This window comes from Sturnus vulgaris, chromosome 2 (assembly GCF_052056855.1).
Source record: "Sturnus vulgaris isolate bStuVul1 chromosome 2, bStuVul1.hap1, whole genome shotgun sequence".
NCBI lineage: Eukaryota > Metazoa > Chordata > Aves > Passeriformes > Sturnidae > Sturnus > Sturnus vulgaris.
The window spans coordinates 59,786,375-59,808,657 of record NC_142244.1 but is presented as its reverse complement, the minus strand read 5'-3'; the positions used below and the strand labels follow the sequence as shown (position 1 = coordinate 59,808,657).

Here is a 22,283-nt window from a genome sequence, read left to right as displayed (position 1 = left end):
AAGGGAAGAGCTGCTTCACTGCTGTATGGACACGGGGCTGAGCATTCTACTGATGTGGTACGGGACGAAAGGCGATGGGCAACTTTTGCACAAGGAGGCAACAGATGAGGAGCGCTTCCAGAAGGGTGAACTTGATCCAAAGTGGCAGCGTTTGCCAGGAATCAGAGTATAAAACCAGTGAAACATATACAGACACCAACTGAGCTGCAAGCGTGTAAATTTAAAAATGCATTTTTAGTGTTTTTTTTGTTTTGTTTTGTTTTCCCCCTCAGATTAATTACGCTTTATCCTTTCTCCTACATGTGTCCCCCCCCCAACTTTCTAAAATCCTGTATCCTGAAGATGGGCACGAATAATTTCCGTGTGGCCTGAATGTTTTCCCCCTCCTGCTCCTGTTTGTTAATGCACTGATTATCTCTAATGTCTGCGTTGATTATCCCTTATCGCTCCGTTTCCCGCCTCTCCCGGGATGCGGCGCGCCTGCCTTGGCCTGGCGGGCAGAGGCCCTTCGCGCTCCGTCCTGCCGCGCTGTTTGTCCCTCCAACCGACCCGTAGTGTTCGCTCCTCCTCGCGCCATCATGGAGGGCGCCGCGTCCTCCACCGAGGGCCTGCGCTATGCCGAGTACACCCGGGCCCCTACGGGCGCCGGCAAGGGCCAAGCCGAGCTGGACCGGGGGATGGTGAGCGCATGGCAGGACCCCCACCCCCGGAGGCGCTAGGCTGCTGCTGCCCCGTTCTCACTCCGGGCATTCACACATGTGAAGGGTGACGTGTGTGAACGGGGCGGCGGGGCGCTCTCCGCTCCCCTCCGGGCTGCGCAGGGAGGTTTGGGGCAGAGGGTCTTAGCTCCGTGCCGCGGGTGCAGCTGTAGCGAGGGCAGCGGGCGTGGCGTCCCACCCGTGAGGGGAAGGGCGCACCTGGGGCTCGTAAATGCTCGTGGTCCCAGGCAATGACGGAAGGTGCAGGGTCTACAGTTGGAAAGTTTTATTAAGTGCGTTACATGGTTGGCGTGGAAATGTTGGCTCTGACCTACTATGTAAGCACACGGCAGCGGGTTTTGGATAAAGGGGTAGGGTGAAAAGGAAGAGAGAAAAGAAAGAGAAAAAGAAAGAAAGAGGAAAAGAGAGAGTAAATGAAATCACCAGTCCTGGTTCAAGCATCAGTCCGGATGATGAAATGCCCTGGCGGTGCCTTGGGATACTTTTTTACGGATAGGTTTTCCCTGTCAAGAAGACAGGTTTCTCACTTTCAGTGCAATTCTGGAAACGGGCTGGAGGGCTTGGGGGCTTTTGGTGGGTTTGATCCCTCCCTACAGTCCGTGCCCACTTCTTGGCCTCATCCTTGCGCTGCACTGTGCTATGTTTACCTCCAGGAACTAGAACAAGGAAAGGTGCTGCCCTGCCTCTGCACGGCCCACATCCTCTCCAGCCACATCTTGGGTCTTTCCCATGGCATGTTAATACCAACAATCCTTGGTTTTTATTACCAGCAATTCTTGTTTGTCACTATCAAGAGTCCTTGGTTGGCTGCACAGCCAGTGGGTGTTTGGAACATACACATTAGCCCCTTATCTTCTGGGATTCCACAGCAGGGTATGTGGGAACACTTCAGTCCCAGCATTTGCAAACAAGGCTGAGAATTTTGTTCCCTGCCATGAAGAGGTGATGCTTGATGCATTTTCACCCACTGTGCAAATGTTATTACCGGAGGCAGGTTTGAGTGTTGAAGGTTTTGTAGAGCTCTGTTTCAGAAAAGTAATTCTCATCTGCTACTTTGTAATGTTGGAAAGGCTGGGTGGAGGCAGAATGTCTCCAAAGTTTCCTGTGCTGTATCGTGCTCTAGAGTAAAGGATTCTGGGACTTTGCATCGCATCTTCTTTCCTGTCACTTCAACTAGTTCAGAGAACAGTGAGTTCCCATTGGAAGAGAATTGGGAAGAACACACAGCTTAAAGACCCAGATGGTGAAGTTTTCACATTTTTTAAATGGCTTAAAAGTCTTGCTTGCCTAACCTAACTGTGTGTGTGAAGTTGTCTCTACAATATTTCTACTCTTTTAAAACACGGTTTTAAAATTCACAGTTCCAAGTTATTTATTCATTGTTACTACAGTCTAGGACCTTTTTTTTTTTTTTTTTTTTTTATTATTCCCACAGAAGAATCTTCCTGTGTGCTTAACAGCAAGTGTATAATCTTAAGAGGCTGGCTCCGAAACTCATTATTGTCAATGGCCATTCTCCCTGCAGAATGCTAACAGGGAATTCCTAGAGTTTTATTGTGTCTTTGGGCTTTCTTACCCATCTGGGATAAAAATTGCATTTGGAGTTAGCATGGCTTGCTATGTTTGTATGAGTACTGTCACATTCTTACTGAGGCATATCTTTAAAGGACTGGACATCTGCAGTTTTCTATTGAAATTTATTCTTTAGTCCAGGGTATTAGCTGAAAGTCACCTGATCGTCATCACATTTACTCTTGTAGTTGTTTCACAGAAGCATTTGGAGCAATGGAAGAGCAGCAGTGGAATCATGAGGAGTCTGTTCTCAAAGATCGCCCACGAGAGCCTTTGTTAATTAATATATACTTAAGAAGATTCATTTTAATATCTTACGGTGATTGTTCTATTAGTGAATCTTGTTCTGGTTCAATTTCCTATGAAATACTATCTAGAACTGTAGTTGTAGCTTTGTATACAAACCAGAAAGGTTGCTGTAAATTAACACAAAATGATGTGAGAATTTGGTCAGTATAGAGAACAGCATCTACCTGAAATTGCTTTTAATTCACTGTTGGAAAACAAATTAAATTTCATAGGAAGATTAAGACTAGGAGGAAAACACTAGATTATGAAATCAAATCAGTTGCATAGAGTTTATAGCATAATCCCACTTCAAAATGGTTCTCCCTCCACATAGTATTAGTAAGGTGGTTTGGTCTAGAACAGCATTCCAATAAACTCTAACTACTCTTCTGAGGAATAGAAGCCTTATTCTATCTTCTATACCAAACAATCATTTATATTTCAAGAATTTTTTTTAAGGGAATATCTATTTTCAGAAATATTTTTGTACACTTAGTTAATATATTTGTGTATTGTACTTTTTAGTAGCGTACAGAACTAAAAAAAACCCACAACAAATAAACCAAACCATAAAAAAATTTTAGTTAAGCAGTTTATACTTTTGTATTTATTTGAATGTAGATACATACTTCCTGTTTTGCTGGTCCATGATTAAGCATGGATTAATTGCAAAATGCCATTTAACCCATGAAAACAAATTACTATTTTCTCTGTGCTTTTAATTCTGTTCTGCTCACTGTAGGTTTCCAAGGCAAAAGACTGTAGGGCTCCTGCTGTGTGTATGAGACTTAATAGTGAGGAGGGCAAAATATTATTCATTTGACTGAGAGGGGTGTTCCACTGGTTGTGGTAGAAGAACCAGTTTAAAATCCAAATCCTATGCAGGCAGATAGGTTTTAATGTTTGGAAAGCATTCACATTTGCAGCCCGTTGTCAAATGTAAGAGTGTTGTGCTGAAGTTTTACAATTATGCATTTGAAATTCTCCTTTTGTTTATAAATTTAACTTTTTTTCTACTTCATAGAAGGGGTTCTAATGCTGAGAACTACATATGTAATTTTATTTTTGAATATGATTAAGTTAGAAGGGCACCATGGATTGGGGATTTGCAAAAATAATATCTCATCCTCCCCTATTTCCTCTGCTAAAAATTAAGGCTACCAGAGAATTAAATATTAAAGGAGTAGGCAGAAAAATCTCTGTTTTCTAACATACTGTGTGTTAATCAGCATGCTTTATGCTCTTGTTTGCCAAATGCTTAGGTAAATCAGGTCTTGCAGTTGCCTTTCTAATTGCTTGTGTTTTCTTATACTCATTTCTGAAAAGGATTAAGAAAATTCAGGTTTTGCAGATTTAGCATAACTTTTTCATTAGTTTCCTTTAACAGGGTTTGTTACTGAAGACTGAATTACATAGTAAAATTAAAATACTGAGATCAGCAGAATAGCATGGGGTTGATGAGTAACCTTTGGGAGCTGATTCATTGAATAAAGAAAGGGACAGATGTTAGCTTTTAATATTTTATTTCTTATTTTTCCCTCTTGGATCTTAACATAATGATTTCATTTAAAATCCACATCTTGGAAGTTTCTTAATAGCATTTTTGGCGGGGGAGGAAGGTCAATTCTGTCATAATTGAAAGTCAGTGAGTATGTATTTATTTATTTATCTCTTATGAAATGCAATTTCAAGCAATAGGAGACAAAAATGATCATGGTGGTGGTTGTATTAGCATTCTGTAAATGAACTGCTGACTTCCACAGAGAAAGTGAGTTGCTTTCATTTAATATTGACCAGAAAGGAGTGCATTTAATTGAAGCTTTGGAGTTTACATTTCAAAGCACCAGGCTAACCTTGACTGATTCTTTTAAATACTCAGCTGAGTTGAGTGAGCATGGAAAAGGAAACTGAGTCAAGTTGGACTTAAAGAACTTACTGGTTAGTACTTGAAGTTGCCACTGCTTTTATGAGATTAAAAGTCTCAAGAAAAAGCCAAACCTGCAATCTTACACTGCTGTGTCTGCTGCTAATGCCTTGTTGGAACCTGCACATCTTGTAAACTGCTGACTTAAACCACCTTTTTGGTGACAAAGCAAGTATAACTTAATTTGGACAATTGCAGGCTAATAATTTTTTTTTTGCCAGCATGATCTATTTTACACATTGTTGAGCTCTTAATTTACTGTAACCACTTAGTAAAAGATCCTAGCTGTCAGTCTGAATAAGTCAAGGAAACTCTCGAGTATTAATCCATGGTCACAAAACACAGGACAGAATAATATAGAATTCCTATAGGGTTATGATATTTCCAGAAAGGTGGCTGTTTGTGGTTCATGTCTAAATGGAGGAATTTTTCTGAATGTTTGAATATTGAGAGCCTGGGAATACTGATTTGTGAGAAGAAATGAAAAGAGTTTTTGTTTAGTGAGGAGATGAACTGTATGCTTCACAATTTTACATCATCTACCATTTAAGATAACATGCTTAAACTTTTTCATGGGGAAAATATGAGAGGAAATTTTGTGGAACTAAAAGGAACAACAGACATAAAACTACTACATTATTTTTACATTCAGAAATGAATGCTAATATTGAGACTGAAGACTGCACTGAAATGGAAGCGTTAGATTACTAAAATGTAATATACAGGCAAATTTCTAAGGCAAGAATTCCCCCTCAGGTAGGTGGGAATGCAGCTGCCCCTCGGTGACCTCAGAGGAGGTTGTGACTTCTTCTGTCCTGAGCTCAGTGCTACAGGCAGCCGTCACAGCCACTCGTCTTCAGAACCAAACCCCTAGGAGCCTCTGGGCGTGAGGGCAGCACCTGCATCGTGCACAGCCACCTGTTTGCTGGGCAAGTTGCCATCCCGTGATCTAGGCCATCTCTAGGAAGGCTTTGAAAAGAAGTATTTCTGAACTCTCCCCCTGCTCCCACAGTCTATAAATGAGGTTGGATACAGTCAAAACCAGAGTATTTTAGCCCCAGAAATCTTAGTGGCAAAGGCATCTTGGCTCCATATCCAGTCGTTAGGACATTCACATTGAAGTTGGAGCTTTAAGTCCTTTTGTCAGAATTGCTTGTATAAAACATATAAACCAGTTATGGGATAATTGTGGAAGTAAGTCATGTATAGAAGAGACAGTCTGGTGATAAAAGCATTTTCGCTGTCATTATGTTTTGAATTCAAGATAAACCTAATCTGATTTCTCTGGTTTCCCAGGGGGAAATTCAAGGCTTTATTGAACTGTTGTATGATAAGACAGGTAATGCTACAGATGACTGTTTCCTTTGTTTCAAAGATTACATGGAGGCTTTTTAGAAGTGGAGAGCTTGTTACCCTTCCTGAATTCTGCAAACATGTGAGAAGTCAGTCCTTTCTTCAAGGTCTACTTCATACCTTTCTTCAGCTTCTTGTTCAACATGGGGATACTTCTTATCCTTCTTGAAGTGCCTGACTTTTTCAAGCACTATGTAGAAAAATACATACACCTGATATGGGAGTTTTAAGTTAGTTCTTCATGTTATTGTAATTAACTGATACTGTGTTGAAGTAGTCTGCACAAGTAATTTCAAGTAATCCTGTATAGTTGTGTGCCTTGTGTTTTTATCATGCTGATTTCAGTGTGTGTTCACTGATTTGCTAGTGGGTAGTTCAAGTAAAACCTGATGTGTTAGAATGGATTAATGGAACTGAACTAGAAAATCTAATGTAACCTTGGAATACAGAACATCCATCGTTCTTGTAAGTTATAAATGAAATGTCCATATCGGACATCAGAAATACTTGTTGTTAAAGTAAAAGTGTGTATATGTCAAATTAAAATTTGCATGTTGTTCTGATTCCTGTTTCTCTGCTTTAGGCCAGGACTATGATAGCACTTGGACTTGGTGTTGCAACTGTTGCATTTGCAGGTAAGGTAAATTACCAGTGAAACTCATTTGTAAGCTGTGGTTTCCAGAAGGGTTAATGAAGTTTTTATCAATATAAATAGTGGAAAGTGGAAAGGTTGCTTGAGAGTATTATGGAAAATGGTATCCACCTATAGTTTCTGTCTCTTCAAAGTCATAAATTCCGAAGTTCTTTTTGAAAAAGGTGCAGAAGTCTGGAGAATGTAATTTTATGGACCACAGCTAAAATGCTCCATCTGCTTTTTGTCTACAAAATGAAAGGTGAAAAGCTTATTTACTTAATAACATACTGCAGTGTGGAGGCCCTTTAGTACAGAAGAGTGCAACAAGATGCTGTGATACTAAGGTGATCCTCGACAAATTGAAATAGAGGAAAATAAAAGGTTTTAGTGATTACAGTGATTTATCTTACTGTTTCCATACTACATTGTTTATTACCTGAACTCTTTGCATCTGGACTGTTTGTTACTCTGAAAAATAGGTTCTAGCTTGAACACAAGGGCATAAGTTTAACATGAAATAATTCTTAACAGATAGCATTAAGAAGTGTGAGGTAATGGTATATTACAACATTTCAACAGAGATACTCTAATGTGGTTTTAGCTTCTGCATTAACATAGGCAGATGCTTAGATTGCTAAAACTTACATGGAAAGTGTTTTAAGAATGAATGCAAGATGCTATTTGAATGAAGCAGAGCCACATTTTATAAACAGTTTTTCCATTGTGTGTAATAGTAAGTTACATTGCTAAAGAATAGTTGAAACAATAACTATTGTTTGTTTTTGGAGAGAGGATTTACATGGAAAATCCTCCAGTAACATGGCATAAATCTTGATTCTGGTATTGATAGACCTTTGTACTTCTGGGAACACAGCCTTACAGGAATCCCTCTGGTCTTTCCTAGCTATAGACATTCAGTGCTAGTGTTGCGTTGAATGGCTCTGAATCCCAGAAGATCGTCTTTTTGTAACGAAATTAAAAATGCAGTATTTACAAGGTGTGTAATTAAGCATACAGCATCACAGCAAGAAATGTGTAGTACATGGATTTCTTTTTTTGAAGATACAACCTTTGAACAGTGTTTAATAAATAATGTATACACAAAGCTAATGTTTCAAACCGCCCTTTTTCCTAAAGTTCACAAGGCAAATACCTTCATTTATCATATTGAAATGTATTTAAATCTATTTATTTAGTGAGTTAAATAGTGAGTAAACACAATGGGTCTTTGCAGTCCATGACTAGGTTTTTTAGATACAATAGACTAAAATTCTTCTCCCTCTCCCAATAGTTTGAGGCTTTTTTAAACCCAAATTCATTTCACTCTAGGCCGGTGAATGTAAGTTGGAGCTTGTTTGTGGGATTTTTTTGCATTTTAGTGAATATTTCATTTAACCTCCATCTTTTTCAGGTCGTTATGCTTTCCGCGTTTGGAAACCATTGGAGCAGGCAATTACAGAGGCAGCAAAAAGGATTTCGGCTTCTGTAAGTTTAGATACTACTTTATGCTAAATTTATTATTTTGTATTTCAGGTAGTCAGAAAGGGTACATTTTATGTTAAATACAGTTAACTGCCAGGTAGATAATTTTTTTCCCAGGGTAGAGCTGCTCCCTACTGTGTAAGTTCTGGCATGTTGTCTGCTATATTTTAAATCCCTATAGATGAAGCTGTATCAAAAAGTGTTTTATGAGCTTGATAAACAGTTGCAGTTTTTTCAGCTCATGTTCCTTGTTTTGGAACCCTTTACTAGTGAATGTAAAGATAAATTGTTCAAGTACATTGTGAGAAAGTCACTAATTCCTAAGTATTGCAAAGTGATGACATGCAGTATCTTTTCCAGCAGCTAAAACAGAAAGAATTTAGTCTTTCATACACAGTGTTAAAAATCAAGAAGACAAATTGATGAACTTCTAGGATGGGTTGCCATGGAGATGGGAGAGCTTGTGTGCCGGTTAACATTTGAGTTATCTTTTTCTTCTTCTCTGGCTAATATGAACTTTTAACTAGGGTTTTGTTCTTTGGTTTTTCCCTACTTGTTAAAAAACACAGTAATGAGATAAAAATCAAGAAGTAGAACGTTGTGTGGGATGTATATGCAGGGAATATTTGAGAGCATTTATTTACTGCTTCAGTGACTATGTTTTCCTCTGGTAAATAAATAGGTGTGTTCCATTCCTGTTTGATTGAAGTAATTCCCAATGAGATAGATGTCGGTTTGTGGTAGTATGTTCTTTTAGAATTCATAGTCTGTGTACACTTATCCACAGCAAAAGAATGCTATTCCCTTCCTGATGCTGATGGGTGAGCATGTTCAGGGAGTAGTTGTTGCAGATTATTATTTCCTGAAAAATATACTAAAGGTAGGTTTTTAAAAAACATAATATTAGCATTGTACCTACTAATGTTAGGCCAGTTGCAGCACAGAGCCTATCTAGGCAGACAACACTGTGGTCCAAATTAATTTGCTATCTGTGCTTGGTGTTCCTGTGCTGAAGGTGCAAGCTTCCTGGGGAGAAGATTCAACTGTCCTCCTGGGGCTGGTCCACATTTGTTTTTGCTTGCCATGTGTTTCAGCCAGAAACACTGCTCCTGGAAAACTTTTTTTGCTTTCTGTCCCTCTTATTGCATTGCTGTTGTGAGACCAATGTCAATTTTTTTTTTCCTATTTCAGAAAAAATTTTGTGATATTCCCATATTGCCTGCCAAAACAACAGAGGGGATTTTAGGTACTGTGAATTAAATTGCTTTCATATGATACAGATACAGGCTGACTTGCAGGCTTGCTAGATGTAGCTAGCAGTACGTGTGGCTTCAGAGTATGGAGTGCTTCAGTCTTCACCCTCCCTCCCTAGCAGTTTTACTCCAGCAATTCTTTTTCTATCCATTTGTAGATATAGGCTAGAGAATCTAAATTCAGATACATTCACATAAGAAAGTAGGCAGTGACTCTTTTTAACACATTGAAATGTGACATGCTACTGCGCAGAGAGCTGCCTGTTCCTAGGAAGCTGCACCCCTCAATACAGACTGAGCCAAGCTCATTACAGACCTATCCCATTTTTACCACACTGACTTTGAGCCCTGCAGAATTCATGAACAACTGTAAAGAGCAAACCAGGAGCTTCTGCATTCTAAGTGTTCCTAGTCCCTGGAGCAGTATCCTCTGTCTGCCTTAACTGCCTATCCTGCTTTTCTGCCCAGAACTGTGTGTTGATTTCCAATAGGGTATCTCTTCTGCTATTCTATTTCTGAACTTGAAAATACAAGTTTTCAGTGTAAGATGAAATATCTTCCTGTTTGCCATTTACTGTGTTTATTTGCTGGCTTTATATTTGTGAGAGGATAATGATAATATTTTTCTTCTACAACCATGGTCCAAATTGAAGATCCTTGTATAATTCTTAGCCAAGATTATTTGACTTCTACTACTCTACAGGTACTACTTTCTTGGTTTGTGTTTTTTAATATTATTTTCTTCTTCCCCTAGCAATTAATTATTTTCTTTTAAACAATAGAGATAAGATTAAATGCAAAGGTCCCATGTTAGTGCTTATTCTCCAGACTGCTTATTTTAGTAGTTTTACATGATTTTGTGGAACTTGAAGCTGATGATTATAATTTGTGAATTAGAACTTTCATCATGTTTTTTGACAGCTTATTGCCCTTTACACTGTACTGACAAAGGTTATCAAGGTTATTTTACCTGTGCTTACTGGAAAAAGCATCTCATGACCTTTAGTGTCTGGGCTCAGTGTTACTTTGCTGGGTTTCTATGGTGTTTGAAGGCACCTTATTTGGTCACTATAAATTTCAGTGCTGATTGTGGCTTTCTAGAATGAAACCTTGTCCCTCATGGTATCCTTTTTCTTGAGAGTCTGTGAACAGCTGCCTTCCTCTGTAAGCCCCCACTCTTCCTCCTCCATTCAATTTATCCCGCTCTGTTTGCAGTAGAAATCTCAGTTGATGTTGGTCCCTCCCAATCACACAAGGTAATACAGATGCTGTTTATTCTTACTGTCTGCTCACTAATAAATGACTTGGGAAAGGTCAAGCTGAGCAATTATGAACTGATCATTTAAAATGCTGCTTGCTGTATCTTGAGGATTTTACACTTCCTATTTACTTACGTAAATAAGTAACGTGTACAGTCAACAACTGCACTCATCTTTTAGTCAGAAATAGTAAGCAGAGGCAAGTAAGAGCTTTCTTCTGAATTTTTACCTCTCATTTAAGACAGTTACTTCATATTTAAGAATATATATTTGTAAATGCTTGTGTAATTTAGTCTTGAAGTTTTCTATCATCTTTCTTTTAGTGGAGAAAGACACTAGAGGAGACATTGTCGTTTCCACTCTATGAGAAGTCATAATGCTTGCTCCCACAGAATTTTTTTTTTCATTTGAGCATGGTTTTGTCACTGGTGTCACAAATGCCAGTGAAACTGTTTTGTTTCTGTGTGTAGTGGGAAGAATCTGTTGCCACTAGAAGGTGCATTGCTCTAAGTAGTCATTTGGCTTTTCTTCCTCAGAATTAATGCCATTAGTTATACTATTAATATTTCCTTAAAGTATGAAATAAAGAAGCAAGTATTTCAGTAGCATTCATTACCTTTCATAGGTAGATAGATAGAAAGAAAGAAGATATTGAAGACAGAAACAGCCATTCTACACCAAATGAAGTGAACAAATCCCACAATCATGAAACTCTGTGTTCCATAACAAAATTATGTCTTCTGTAGCACATCGTTAGGTTTTCCCACTCTATTTTCCTTATTGGATCTGATTCTGCTCAGACTATAGAGTTCTGAATTGAGAGGTAAGGGTAGCAACCGTCTCTTTTGTCCTTAATTGAAAATAAAGTTTCCGGAGAACAATGCAGTCCATTTTATAAGATTTCTTTTCAAACTAAAGTGAGGGAAGTTAAAGTTGATATTAGCAAAATTGTGTATTATAACATAGCTTCTAAATTGTTTGTAGTTTGTTTTTTGGGTTTGGTTTTTTATCTCCAGTGTTTGTTACCTTTTCGGTGGAGGCTTCTATTGGTTTCCAGAAAAATTCACTACTCCACGTAATAAAATATATGGTGTCAGTTTTGGTGTTTTCAGTCTCTTAACTGGCATGGAAACAGTGATTATGCTGTCCCTTTGCTAAGCAGAAAAAGTATCTTGGAGATGTCATGGTCCCTATGCATTGGATTTTCTTTTCTTGTTGTTTTTGCAAAGATTTGCATGACTGAATAGATGTCTGCAAAGCAAGTGCAGCCATTTTCTGTCCCTCCCTGTGCTCCAAACCTATTAATAGTATTTGTTCAGACAGAAGGACTTACATAAATTGCTAAACATTAATAATGTGCAAGGAAATTAAGTAAATAAAATTATACCTCCTTCCCTTCTCTCACATAGTACAAAGGAATGAAGAGCTTATTTCAATGATTTTTCCAGTACAAAATTTTCTTTGCAATTGCTGGAGCTAATAAATAATCCGGTGTCTAGAACTACCTGCTTGTCAAGGAGTTCTTATAACAGAAAAATATCATCTCAACCATTACTTAGAATTTACAACTAGGAAAAAAATGTTTTAGTTTGAGTAGCATGCAAAAGTGCTTTCATTAGGGAACTAGAAATTTGCCAGGGTGTTGACTAAATTGAAGTCTAAGTGTTTCTTCCTCTTTTTTCTAACCAACAGGAAAAATGCTTTTATGTGTAATTTCCTTCTGCTTTAAATTCTGCTTAGGATGGAGATCTTAATTTAAGAATTGATTATTGTTGCTATATGTTTCACTTATGAAAAGAAAATATTTTTTCTTGGAGATGATTCAACAAACCATTTTTATGTGTGAAAGGACACAGGCAACAGAATTTCTTTTTTCATTCCTTTTGGAGGTGAACCGAGACTTCCTAAGGTTAGAACAAGTGTCAGGGAAGTAGGCTTTAAAAACATGCAAAATATTTCTGAACGTAAGTCTGCAGCCATCCCTCCCTAGTCTGTCATTTTAAATAGTGTTTTAGATGAAATCTACCAAGGACAGAGACAAGCTGTGATAAAGAAAATTCAAATGTTGCTCTTCTCTGCATTAATAGCAGACTGGTGGTCTCCTGCATTAGAGTTGCATGTCAGAGTTGAAGGGTGGAGAAGAATTCAGGAAACTATCTGTACCTAGACTGTTTTGGGAGCAAATGTTTCTGGGAAAACTTTGAGAGAACATATGCTTTTCTCTTTTGCTTGTTGTAATTGTTGGGCATTGTTGCAAATTTCTGTGCAGTTCTGATCTTCGAAGGTGTTACCTTTTGGCCATTAAATTATTGTCATAATTTCCCTTCTGAGAACCAGAGAAGTGCTGTGTGTTCCCTTAGTGTGTTGCACCCTCTAACCTGTCATGTCCATGTGCATTATTATAGGCCTGGTTTGTGTTACCCTGTAGTTGCAGAAGTGGTTCCTCCGCAGATTCTCACTGTTGGCATGGCAAATCCACCATTCCTTCAGCTTTGATACCTATAGTGTTACAGCAGTGGTTACTTTATTCATAGTTTGGGTTGGGAAGAAGGAAGGTAAAATTAGTCTTGGATCATAACAACACACTAAAAAAATCTCTTCTGTGGTTGCATGTGACTTTATGGTAGCAATAGGTGAAGTACTTCTGAACCATGCTATTGGGTGAGTATCTCTCCTAAGCTTAAAGGCTTTGCTTAGATATCATAGGCAGAACCTTTAAATGCTATATAATGGTTTTGAAATTATATAAGAGAGTTTGTGTAGACATAAGGCAAAATTCTCACTGAATATGAATGGCTGTATTTAGTGAGAAGAGTGTTTTTTCAAGGGCCAGGCACATTTTACTTGGGGGTAAAAGGAATACTTAATATAGTCTCAGCTCTTGGGTCAGACTTCCCTTTGATAGCAGCAAAAGAAGCTTATTTTCCCCCAGTTGATAGGTTTTGCACTGAGGAATAAACTTCAGTCTTGGTTGAGTGATTTCTGTGTGCTAGTTCCCCAAGGTCTGGAGCTACATCTGATACCTCTGGGACTTCAGAAACATTCACATTGTGATCACTGCCAACCATCAATGGTGGTTCCTTAGGTTTTTTTAATAATTTAAAATAGATTTATGGTTGACAAATATACTTTCAACCCATTCTCTATGACAATTGCTGTAATGATTTGTTCTCATCTCCATCTCCTTTTTAATGTTCTTTTCCACTGTTTTTTCTTCCCTTCTTAAAACAGTGGGTAAAGTTTCATATGACAATGAGTTTAAAAAAATTAACCCCAGATCCTGTATCTAATAGTTGTCAGGTTTATTTACCTACTTGCTTTGTAGAAATATCTGCAATGTTTGTCCATAACATCCATGGATGCCAAAGTATTGTCACTTCTGGCATTTTCCGTTGTGATGGTACCAGTACTGTTCTCAACAATTATCCTACCTTCCCTCCCATGCCCTCCCCAATACACACACTCTACCATCCTATGCTAGTATGTAGTTTGATTCTGGACTTTTTTGTTTGGAGGCAGGATTTTAGTGGTTATAGCTATTAATATCTCTTGTAAACAGTAGAAGATTGTAAAAACACAGGTAGTTATTTTTAAGTTGGTTTTTGTATCTGTTATCACTCAGGAGAAGTCCTTTCATATTATCTGGTTTCCAGTCATGCCATGCCTTCAAAATTACTTATAGATGTTTGTAATGCTCTGAATGAGGTCATATAACTACAGTTTAGTTCCTGGCACCTTGTACATGAACTAATTATTGCTTTTTTTTCCCCCTTTCTTGTTTTTAGAGTCTTTCATCATACTATAAAGGAGGATTTGAACAGAAAATGAGTAGGCGAGAAGCAAGTCTTATTTTAGGTGTAAGGTAAGTGTGTTGCATCAATATGTTTTTACTTTAGCAAGTACTGAATGAAGCAGATGCATGTTTCAAAAATGTGGAATACTCTTGCCAAAGACATAACTTTATTTGTAAAAGACTTCTAATGGCTTATAAATTATTCTAATACTCAAACTAAAAAGCAAACAATAAATTGCTCATAAAACATGTGACTTTTGTTTGGATTGAAGGCATGGTAACATACTGCAGTGGAGAATTGTTCTTGCTGTACCCTGGGTCCCTTTCAGCAGAGGCACTCCCCAGCCAGGCATTTCCCAGCCTCTAGCATTGCAAGGGAGACTTCATCCCAAGTACCCTGCTCTGCACCTGTCCTTGTGGAATTCTGTGAAGGGTTCTTGTCAGCCCCTTCCTGCAGCCTCTCGAGGCGCCTCTGAATGTCATCCCTGCCCTCCAGTGTATCAGCTGTTCCCTCCACAGTGATAGACTTCTTGGCCAGTTGGTAATGTTAGAAGGCAGCATGACGTTGGTGTGACTCAGATTGTGAGTCAAGGAAAATGTGATTTTGACATAATATATTTTTTTCCAGTGATAAAGAATCTTTAGAGCTCATTGTGGGATAAGCAATATCTCATAAACTAAGTAAATTTGAAGTAAACACCTCTTTTTACACAGTTGCTTCTTTGAGCAGACCTGCATGATCTTCTGTAATATGCAATTGCCACTTTTCCCCAGTTATGGTTTGGCCATCTGAGGTTCTAAATGTGGTATAACATCTTTCCTTTACAGTATTATAAACAGCTTTACATATCAAAATATAGATGATTTTTATTTATAGTTATGTGATAAATAATTTCGGTTTTGTATTGATATAATCCAAGTCCTTTCACCCTCTGTTTCTTACTTTCTAGGTTACTTTCTGTTCAACTGAAGTATTATTTTCTTATGCAGTTCTGTGAACTATTTTTGCAGCATACCCTAATTTCTGTGACAGAATAATGATTAGAGAAGTTGTTTACCTCAGGAATTTAGTTGGGCTGATACCTTGCATTCAAGCTGTATCTACAGAAAGATTAATTAATTGAATCATCACTGATTAAGAAGTCACCTGAAGTGGAAAACACTGATTCATTTCTGCATACTAACAAATTATAAAAGAACTGAACCATTCAAACTGTCCTTTTGCATACAAGAGCCTTACTGTGTTGGCATACTGCATCCATAAGTGGTTATTTGTCTGGTAAGGTACATATTTTGTATTTAATTTAGGCCAAATACATATTTTATGTATGTCATTGAAGTAAACAACATTATGTAGGTAGCACCTGTAAATCAGCATGTCCCTGAATGTAACACGTTGCACGGCTTTGCAAAAATAACACATACAGGCATTTTTTTCGGGCCTCAGCAGAAAGAAAAAAAATTTATAGCTGCTATAAAAATATTTACAGGAGAACAAAATGTGACAATATTAAATATTTCCTGTTTTGTCACTGATCATAAAAATATTTATTTTCTTGGAGGAAAAATTGTGTTTTCCGCATTTAATGCTAGAATAACCAACCAGATATACTCTAGAACTGTTGGGACTATCCTATTCCCCCCCTCGAATTATTTATCTTAAATAAGTGAATGTATTGCATTTTACAAAAACCTGTAAGATATTGGTATGTGTCAAATACACAGACTTTTGAAAAATGTCATTCTCTTTGCCTTACATGCCTTTGTTGTTGTTGCTTCCTCAGAGATGCAGTTTTATGTTTTGTCCACAAGATGGTGAAAATCTCAAGTTTTAATTATTTTTGAAGCCAGTATAAACGTTAATTTTTAGCTTGAGTGCTCTGGCATTTCTTGTAAGCACTTCAATTTGTTTTTGCAGTCCATCTGCTGGCAAGGACAAAATCAGAACAGCGCATAGGAAAATCATGATTTTGAATCATCCTGATAAAGGTAAATAATTATTACTTTTCTTAACTAGGGCTGGAAAGGAAGCGGCTTTCTGACTGTGTAAATAACCACATCAAGTGCAAATGTTTGTTGTTTATTTATTGACTTGAGCTTCTGCTTGTCTTCTCTAAGCTTTATGAACTGGTTTTACTCATTTTTCTTTAAAGTTGTTTCCTGTACTTGTGCTGCTTCAGTTGAAACTATGAGCTCGGGGACCAGTTTTCCACACCTCGCAAAAACTTCTTGAAAAATAAAGAAAAATAAGCTATAAAAATTTTATATTAAACTAAAATTACTGTTTTGAACTGTGATGGACCAGTTGAATGCATGAAAGTAGGTTTCTGTGGGGAAATGTTTTGCAGTTACTAAGAACATCATTGATAGATTTCAGACTTTATGGAATTCACTTGGAAAGAATGTAAAGCTGGGCACTGTTGCTTTAGTGGCCAGGTTTTTAATGTAAATTTATCTTAGAAGAAGGCTATTATTATAACTTTAACTACACTACAGCTGGTTGAGAAAGAAAGCCCATATGTTCATTGCTGTTTCTACTTTAAAATAACAGATGGTGAAGAGTTGCACTTTATTTCAGAAGTCAAAAGGGGAAATCAGAGGGTTTTTGTATCTTTTTGACAGAATTACGGGCTCCCTACCAGCACCCCATTTTAAGAAAATGAAAAAGTAATTGTGTCCACTGGCCATGGAAAATGTTTAGTTGATGCTTTTCTGTCTTCACCCCTCAGTTCGTTTCAAAGCTTGTTTGAAAACTTGTCCTGCTTGTTTGATTTCAAACTTTTATTTTTTACTCTTGTTATAATGTATGAGTTGCACAGACCCAGAAAGGAAATTCTCTTCTTCATTTCTAGTATATTACAGTGGCCAAAAGTCTCTTCAACACCAGAGTCCCTATTAGGTCAAATTTTATTAATAGTGAACTTCTGAGTTTGTTGTAGCAGTATGTGAACACATGAGCCAGAGAGAATTGTAAATCTCCATGTGGATATTGAGTAGATCTGAAGAGATGGTTCCTGTTAGGAAGATCCTAACAGCCCTAACAAAGATTTTCATGCTGCACTCTTGGAGTTTTAATGCCCCTGCAGCTGGGCACAGTGTAGGTTTGGATGGATGTAGTGAGCCCTCCTGTGTGATAGTGAGACATGGAGCATTTTCTCAGTGGGAGCACCAGTTGAAGGGATTTGTGCCTCTCGATGCCCCTGAAGCTCTTCTGGCATGGCTGTATAAAAAAGCCTTGTGTAATATCTTTAGCTGCAGAATGAGGGCCTGGAGTAATCTTGAAAATGTGGCATCACAGAGAGGCTTGTTTGCTTGTGTGTAGATCACTTCTGGCTGTGGGTAGCACAGATGTTCATTTAAAATAATATTCAATGGTATAATGTAATTTTAAAATAATATTTTACCACCTGGAGTTGATAGAAGGAAGAGCAGTAATTTCAGATTTTAAGTTACATATATTCTGAGATCTGAACTGTTGGAGAGTGAAATATTAGAAATAAATAGGAAATATATAGAAATCGGCATAATAATATCCCCAGAGAGTACTACTGTAATGGTTGCTTATTAATCTTTACAGTTCGGTTTTAAATTTTTTTTATATTGATACATTGTATGTTATCAGTTACAAATTTTATGAAAGAACATTTCCTCACAGAAAAAAAAGGAAGAGAGAAACCTTTTGGACTTGCCTTAATTATAAACAAACACTTAGGCAATCATGAGATTGAATTTCCTCTCATTGGAGGGCTACAAAATTAATATGGCACTTAAGGATGTAAATGTAGTGAAAACACTTCCAACAGATTTGAATTTACTTTAATATCCTGTATTCTAGACATGTAGAAAATCAAGACACATTTAAAAATTACTTGGAGTACATTTTTTATTGCAGGTTTTAGTCTTTACTGTTTGTTTGATCCTCTTATCTACTCTGTGAAAGAAGCAGTAGTCAATAATAATGCTATTCCTTGCTACAAAGCTACTTGATTTTAAAAAAATAAAAAAATAAATTCTTTCTTCAACAGCCAATTCATTACTCATCCCTTGCCCTGCCTCACTTTACTCCAGTGTGGGTTACCTATTAGAACTACAACACTCAAACAAGACCAAACCATGGAAAAGAATTTTTTTTTTCTGGCTGTTTTACTACACCACGAAATGACTTTATACTGATTTGGATTCCTGCACCAATGTCCTAAAGAAGTCTTTAAGCAAGCCTCACTTTCGTATTTGTATGTGTCTACAACTAGCTCTGCATGTTTATTCTATCATTGTCTTTTCTGATTAATAGAATGAATGAAATGGTGAATGAGAAAAATAAGGTTGAACAAATGCCTTGGAAAAGGCTATGCAGTGCACAGTACTGCTGGAATCACATTTTTGCATAAAAATACAGGTGTATTATTGTAAGTGGTAAGTTACTGATATAGACCTTGCAGTATTGTTTTTGGTGACTGTGGGCAGATGGTTGGCACTCAAGGGGAGAGTGAAAAAAACCCAAACACAAAAAGACTGTTGAACTGTAATCAGATTGTTAGATGGAGCGTAGAGCAATGACAGTGTTCAGCAGTAGGAGTTAGAAGGCATACCATGTTTAAATAGCTTTAATGTGATGGTCTCTGGCTGGTAGCTCTGGGCATCTCACACAGGAGATGCTTGCACAATAATTCTTCGTCAAAGTTATTTTAAAATTTTACCCCTCAGTTTTTAGAATGAGTGGAAGTAATAGCTGTTAAGTTTGAGTGGATATTCAGGACAGCTGACCTTGCATACATTTGCAGTAGCATCCCACTGCAGATCTAGGGATCCCATCCCCACAGGATGTAAAGTGATTTCAGATTTTGGTCTTGTCTCTAAGACAAGTTCTTGTATGTTATTCTGCAGTGATTTAATGTTTCTCATATTTCCTTATCAATCAGTTTACTTCTTATCAATGTCATTTGTATCAAAAGGATCTATGTAGGAAAGAGCTAATAAAAGTGAGTAATAAAGAGATGCTGCAAGGGAGGTAGTTTGGTCCTTAATACTAATGTGTTAACAGTATTCCTTTCCCCTTTCTTTTCTCAGGTGGATCACCTTACTTAGCAACAAAAATAAATGAAGCAAAAGACTTGTTGGAATCCAGTGCCAAAAACTGAAACCCGAACCCTTCGGTCATAGAAGATTCAGCAGATAGATTGTGCAATAACTTTCATGTCTGCTTGCTCTGCACAGTTTCTTAACATTGATTGCTCATATTTATCGTCATAATTAAAATGTTAAGATTATTTAAAAGCAAACTTAAATCTTTTACAGTTATGTAAAGTTATGTACAGTTATGCTCCTACAAGGAGCAGGGAGTTGGAATGATGATCCTTGTGGGTTCCTTCCAACTCAAGATGTTCTATGATTCTGTCCCATTTTAGTGTATTCTTACTGAATTATAATCCCTTACAAGCTTCAAAAAAGTTCTTTTGACTGTGGTTTTTTTTCAGCAGTATTTGTTTCTTTTGTTAAATTTTGGATCTTTTAAAATAAAAATTTAAAAACAGTCTTTAATATAGGGTTGTTTCTTTATTAGTACAGAAACAACCCTATCTTTAGGGTAGCCATAAAATCTGTGACAGTGCATTGAGTCTCAGGAAATATGACAGATCCCATTTGGCAAGTTTCCAGCACCACCTTACACTTGAATCTGTTCATTTGTGAAGTAGTAGAGTTTGTTCATGGGTGCAGTTTGAGAGCTGCAGTTCAGGACAAAATGACTGCTGGAGCTACAGACTGCAGCATCCTCAAGATGTGTTTATGGGGCTTTGAGTTATGAAGGAGGATTCTTGGGTTTGGTTACTTCTTTTACGTATGAAAGGATCTCTGAAATTGTCAAGTAATTATTTAGACATGCTTTTACTTCAAGTCACAGAGTATGTTTGATCTGTAGCAGTTGGGGTTTCTGCAAGGATTTTCATGGCAGTGGGATTGAAAGAAGGTAGGTCCATGTGGCATGGTTTAGATGAATTTTCCAGGCTGCTGCTTGTCTAGGTTAGCCCAGTGGTGTGAGCCTGGTGTAGAACTGATACAGCAGGGAACAAACATGCTTTGCACATGGCTCCGGGAGCACTTTCTGGGTTAGTTCTCCAGTAATGCTCACATTTCTGCATTATGCCTCATACCCTAGACCATACATACTTCCCTCCTTTATGTAGCATCCTAGCAATCTAGTGCTGGCTTTGGGGAGTCCTGAAGTCATGGATCTCACACTTTGGAGAGAACAAGTTTTAATTGACAGCTCAGGGTAGGTGCTATTTGGGGCTCTTGGCTGCTGCAGATTACTACCAATAGATTGTCTGCAGTTGAATTATGTCATCTAAGCATAGACAGTCTAGTGTATTTAGTGCAAGACTGAAAAACTTTTAGTGTCTATTCAAACACTGTCATTAAAAGTACAACAAACAGCTTACTAAAGTGCTACAAATACAACATTTAGATACTCCATTTTCTAGGTTATTTAGCCAGAGGTAAGTGGCTAAGAGCAGTTAATATGAGGTTGGATGCTTTAATTATTTATTCACCAGAACATGCATTTGTAGTTCATCCAATGGTGGCTGCAGATTATGTGAATTTTTCCTTGAAAGGAAGAAAAAGTACGAATTCTTTTTTATCAGATTCTTCCCACTTTGTCACAATTCCCTTACTTTCATCAAAGAGACATGAAAAAAATTTAAGTTGTCCGTAAAAGAAAATACTAATTCTAAGTACTTTAGAGACTTCGTTGCAATTAGAGTGGCAAGACATATGGCACAATTTCACTGGATAAAGCAAAAAAGACCACTGGGAGAAACCTGCCTATACAAGTACTACAGTTACATCATATCACTACTGCTTTAATACAGGAAACTTGAATGAAAATAGTTTATTCCTGTGCAGTAGCTTTAATTGGTTCTTGTTAAAGGAGTAGCCACCATCAATTAATGCACATATTCAGGGTTGGTCATTCTTTTCACTGGTGTATCAGTGTGTATTGGCAAAAAATAGAACCGTGACAGTTTTCATTTTGGGGTGAGACAAGTGAAATAGTGGTATTCTAATTTTCTGAAGTGGAATCTGTAAGTGATATGAATCATTGTGCAAAGTCAAAATTGATGTGAATGGTAGGTGGTAAAAGCATTCTGCTGAATGATTTTGAACTGACTAGCTGTTGTTTTCATATAGCTACTTTTTTCCTGAGTAAAATGAGTTGCAAAGAGCTGTACTAAAGTATCAGTTAAAACAAATGCATTAAAGATGGCTCCTTGCTCTGTTCTTAAAAATGAACTTCCCATGTCTTCGTAAGAAGTAGAGGGTTTGTATTTTTCTGTGAGATTCCATTGTTGATAATTTTCTTCCTGATATAATTATTTATATTGGGTTATTTTGGCCGAAAGACTTTTTCAGCCTTTCAGTTATGAGAGAGGTGGTCCTTAACAAAACTAAATAAAACAGTTCTAGTTCTGCTTTCTCAATTTTTTTTGTCAGAGCAGACTATTGACTAGTTAACAGATTTGATAAATTAACAAATTTAAAAATTCAGCGATTAACTGGCTCATCCTATCTCTGGAAAATGCTGTAAAATGAATGAAGCTACTGAGGAGCAGTTGGGAAAGCATCATACATACAATAGCATATATTTTTTCGTCTGTTTACTTGCACAGCTTGCTTTACCTACTAAGTGATGTTTAGAAAGATGAATATAGGACAGGGAAAGGCTAATCATGGAAGTGCTGCTCCATTAGTTGTTGCTGATAGTCAACATGGCAGGCTGAGGAATGTCTTTGGAGACTGCCTTGCAAAACAGCACCTGGATTGATGCTCAACTGGGCTAGGAAGAACAGGATGCTACTGTTTTTAAAAACATAGCCCAGTAATTTAATCTTAAAAATATTCAGCCTCTTGAGACTATTTTCTTTACTTGTCAGATGGGTAAGTGTTTTTTGTGTAAGAAAAGTGCATAGAGGTTGATTTATTCTGGTGCAATTTCTGTCCATCTGTAG

General features: G+C 37.4%; 1 protein-coding gene across 1 annotated transcript; it reads left to right on the top strand.

Moving 5' to 3' along the window:
- Positions 1–555: 555 nt before the first annotated feature.
- Positions 556–19,817, top strand: DNAJC15 (DnaJ heat shock protein family (Hsp40) member C15). Its single transcript, XM_014891468.2, has 6 exons — positions 556–680; positions 6,440–6,491; positions 7,902–7,975; positions 14,270–14,346; positions 16,196–16,266; positions 19,345–19,817. The coding sequence occupies exons 1-6, from the start codon at positions 579–581 to the stop codon at positions 19,413–19,415; spliced, it is 447 nt and encodes a 148-aa protein (XP_014746954.1). The 5' UTR covers positions 556–578; the 3' UTR covers positions 19,416–19,817.
- Positions 19,818–22,283: the final 2,466 nt, after the last annotated feature.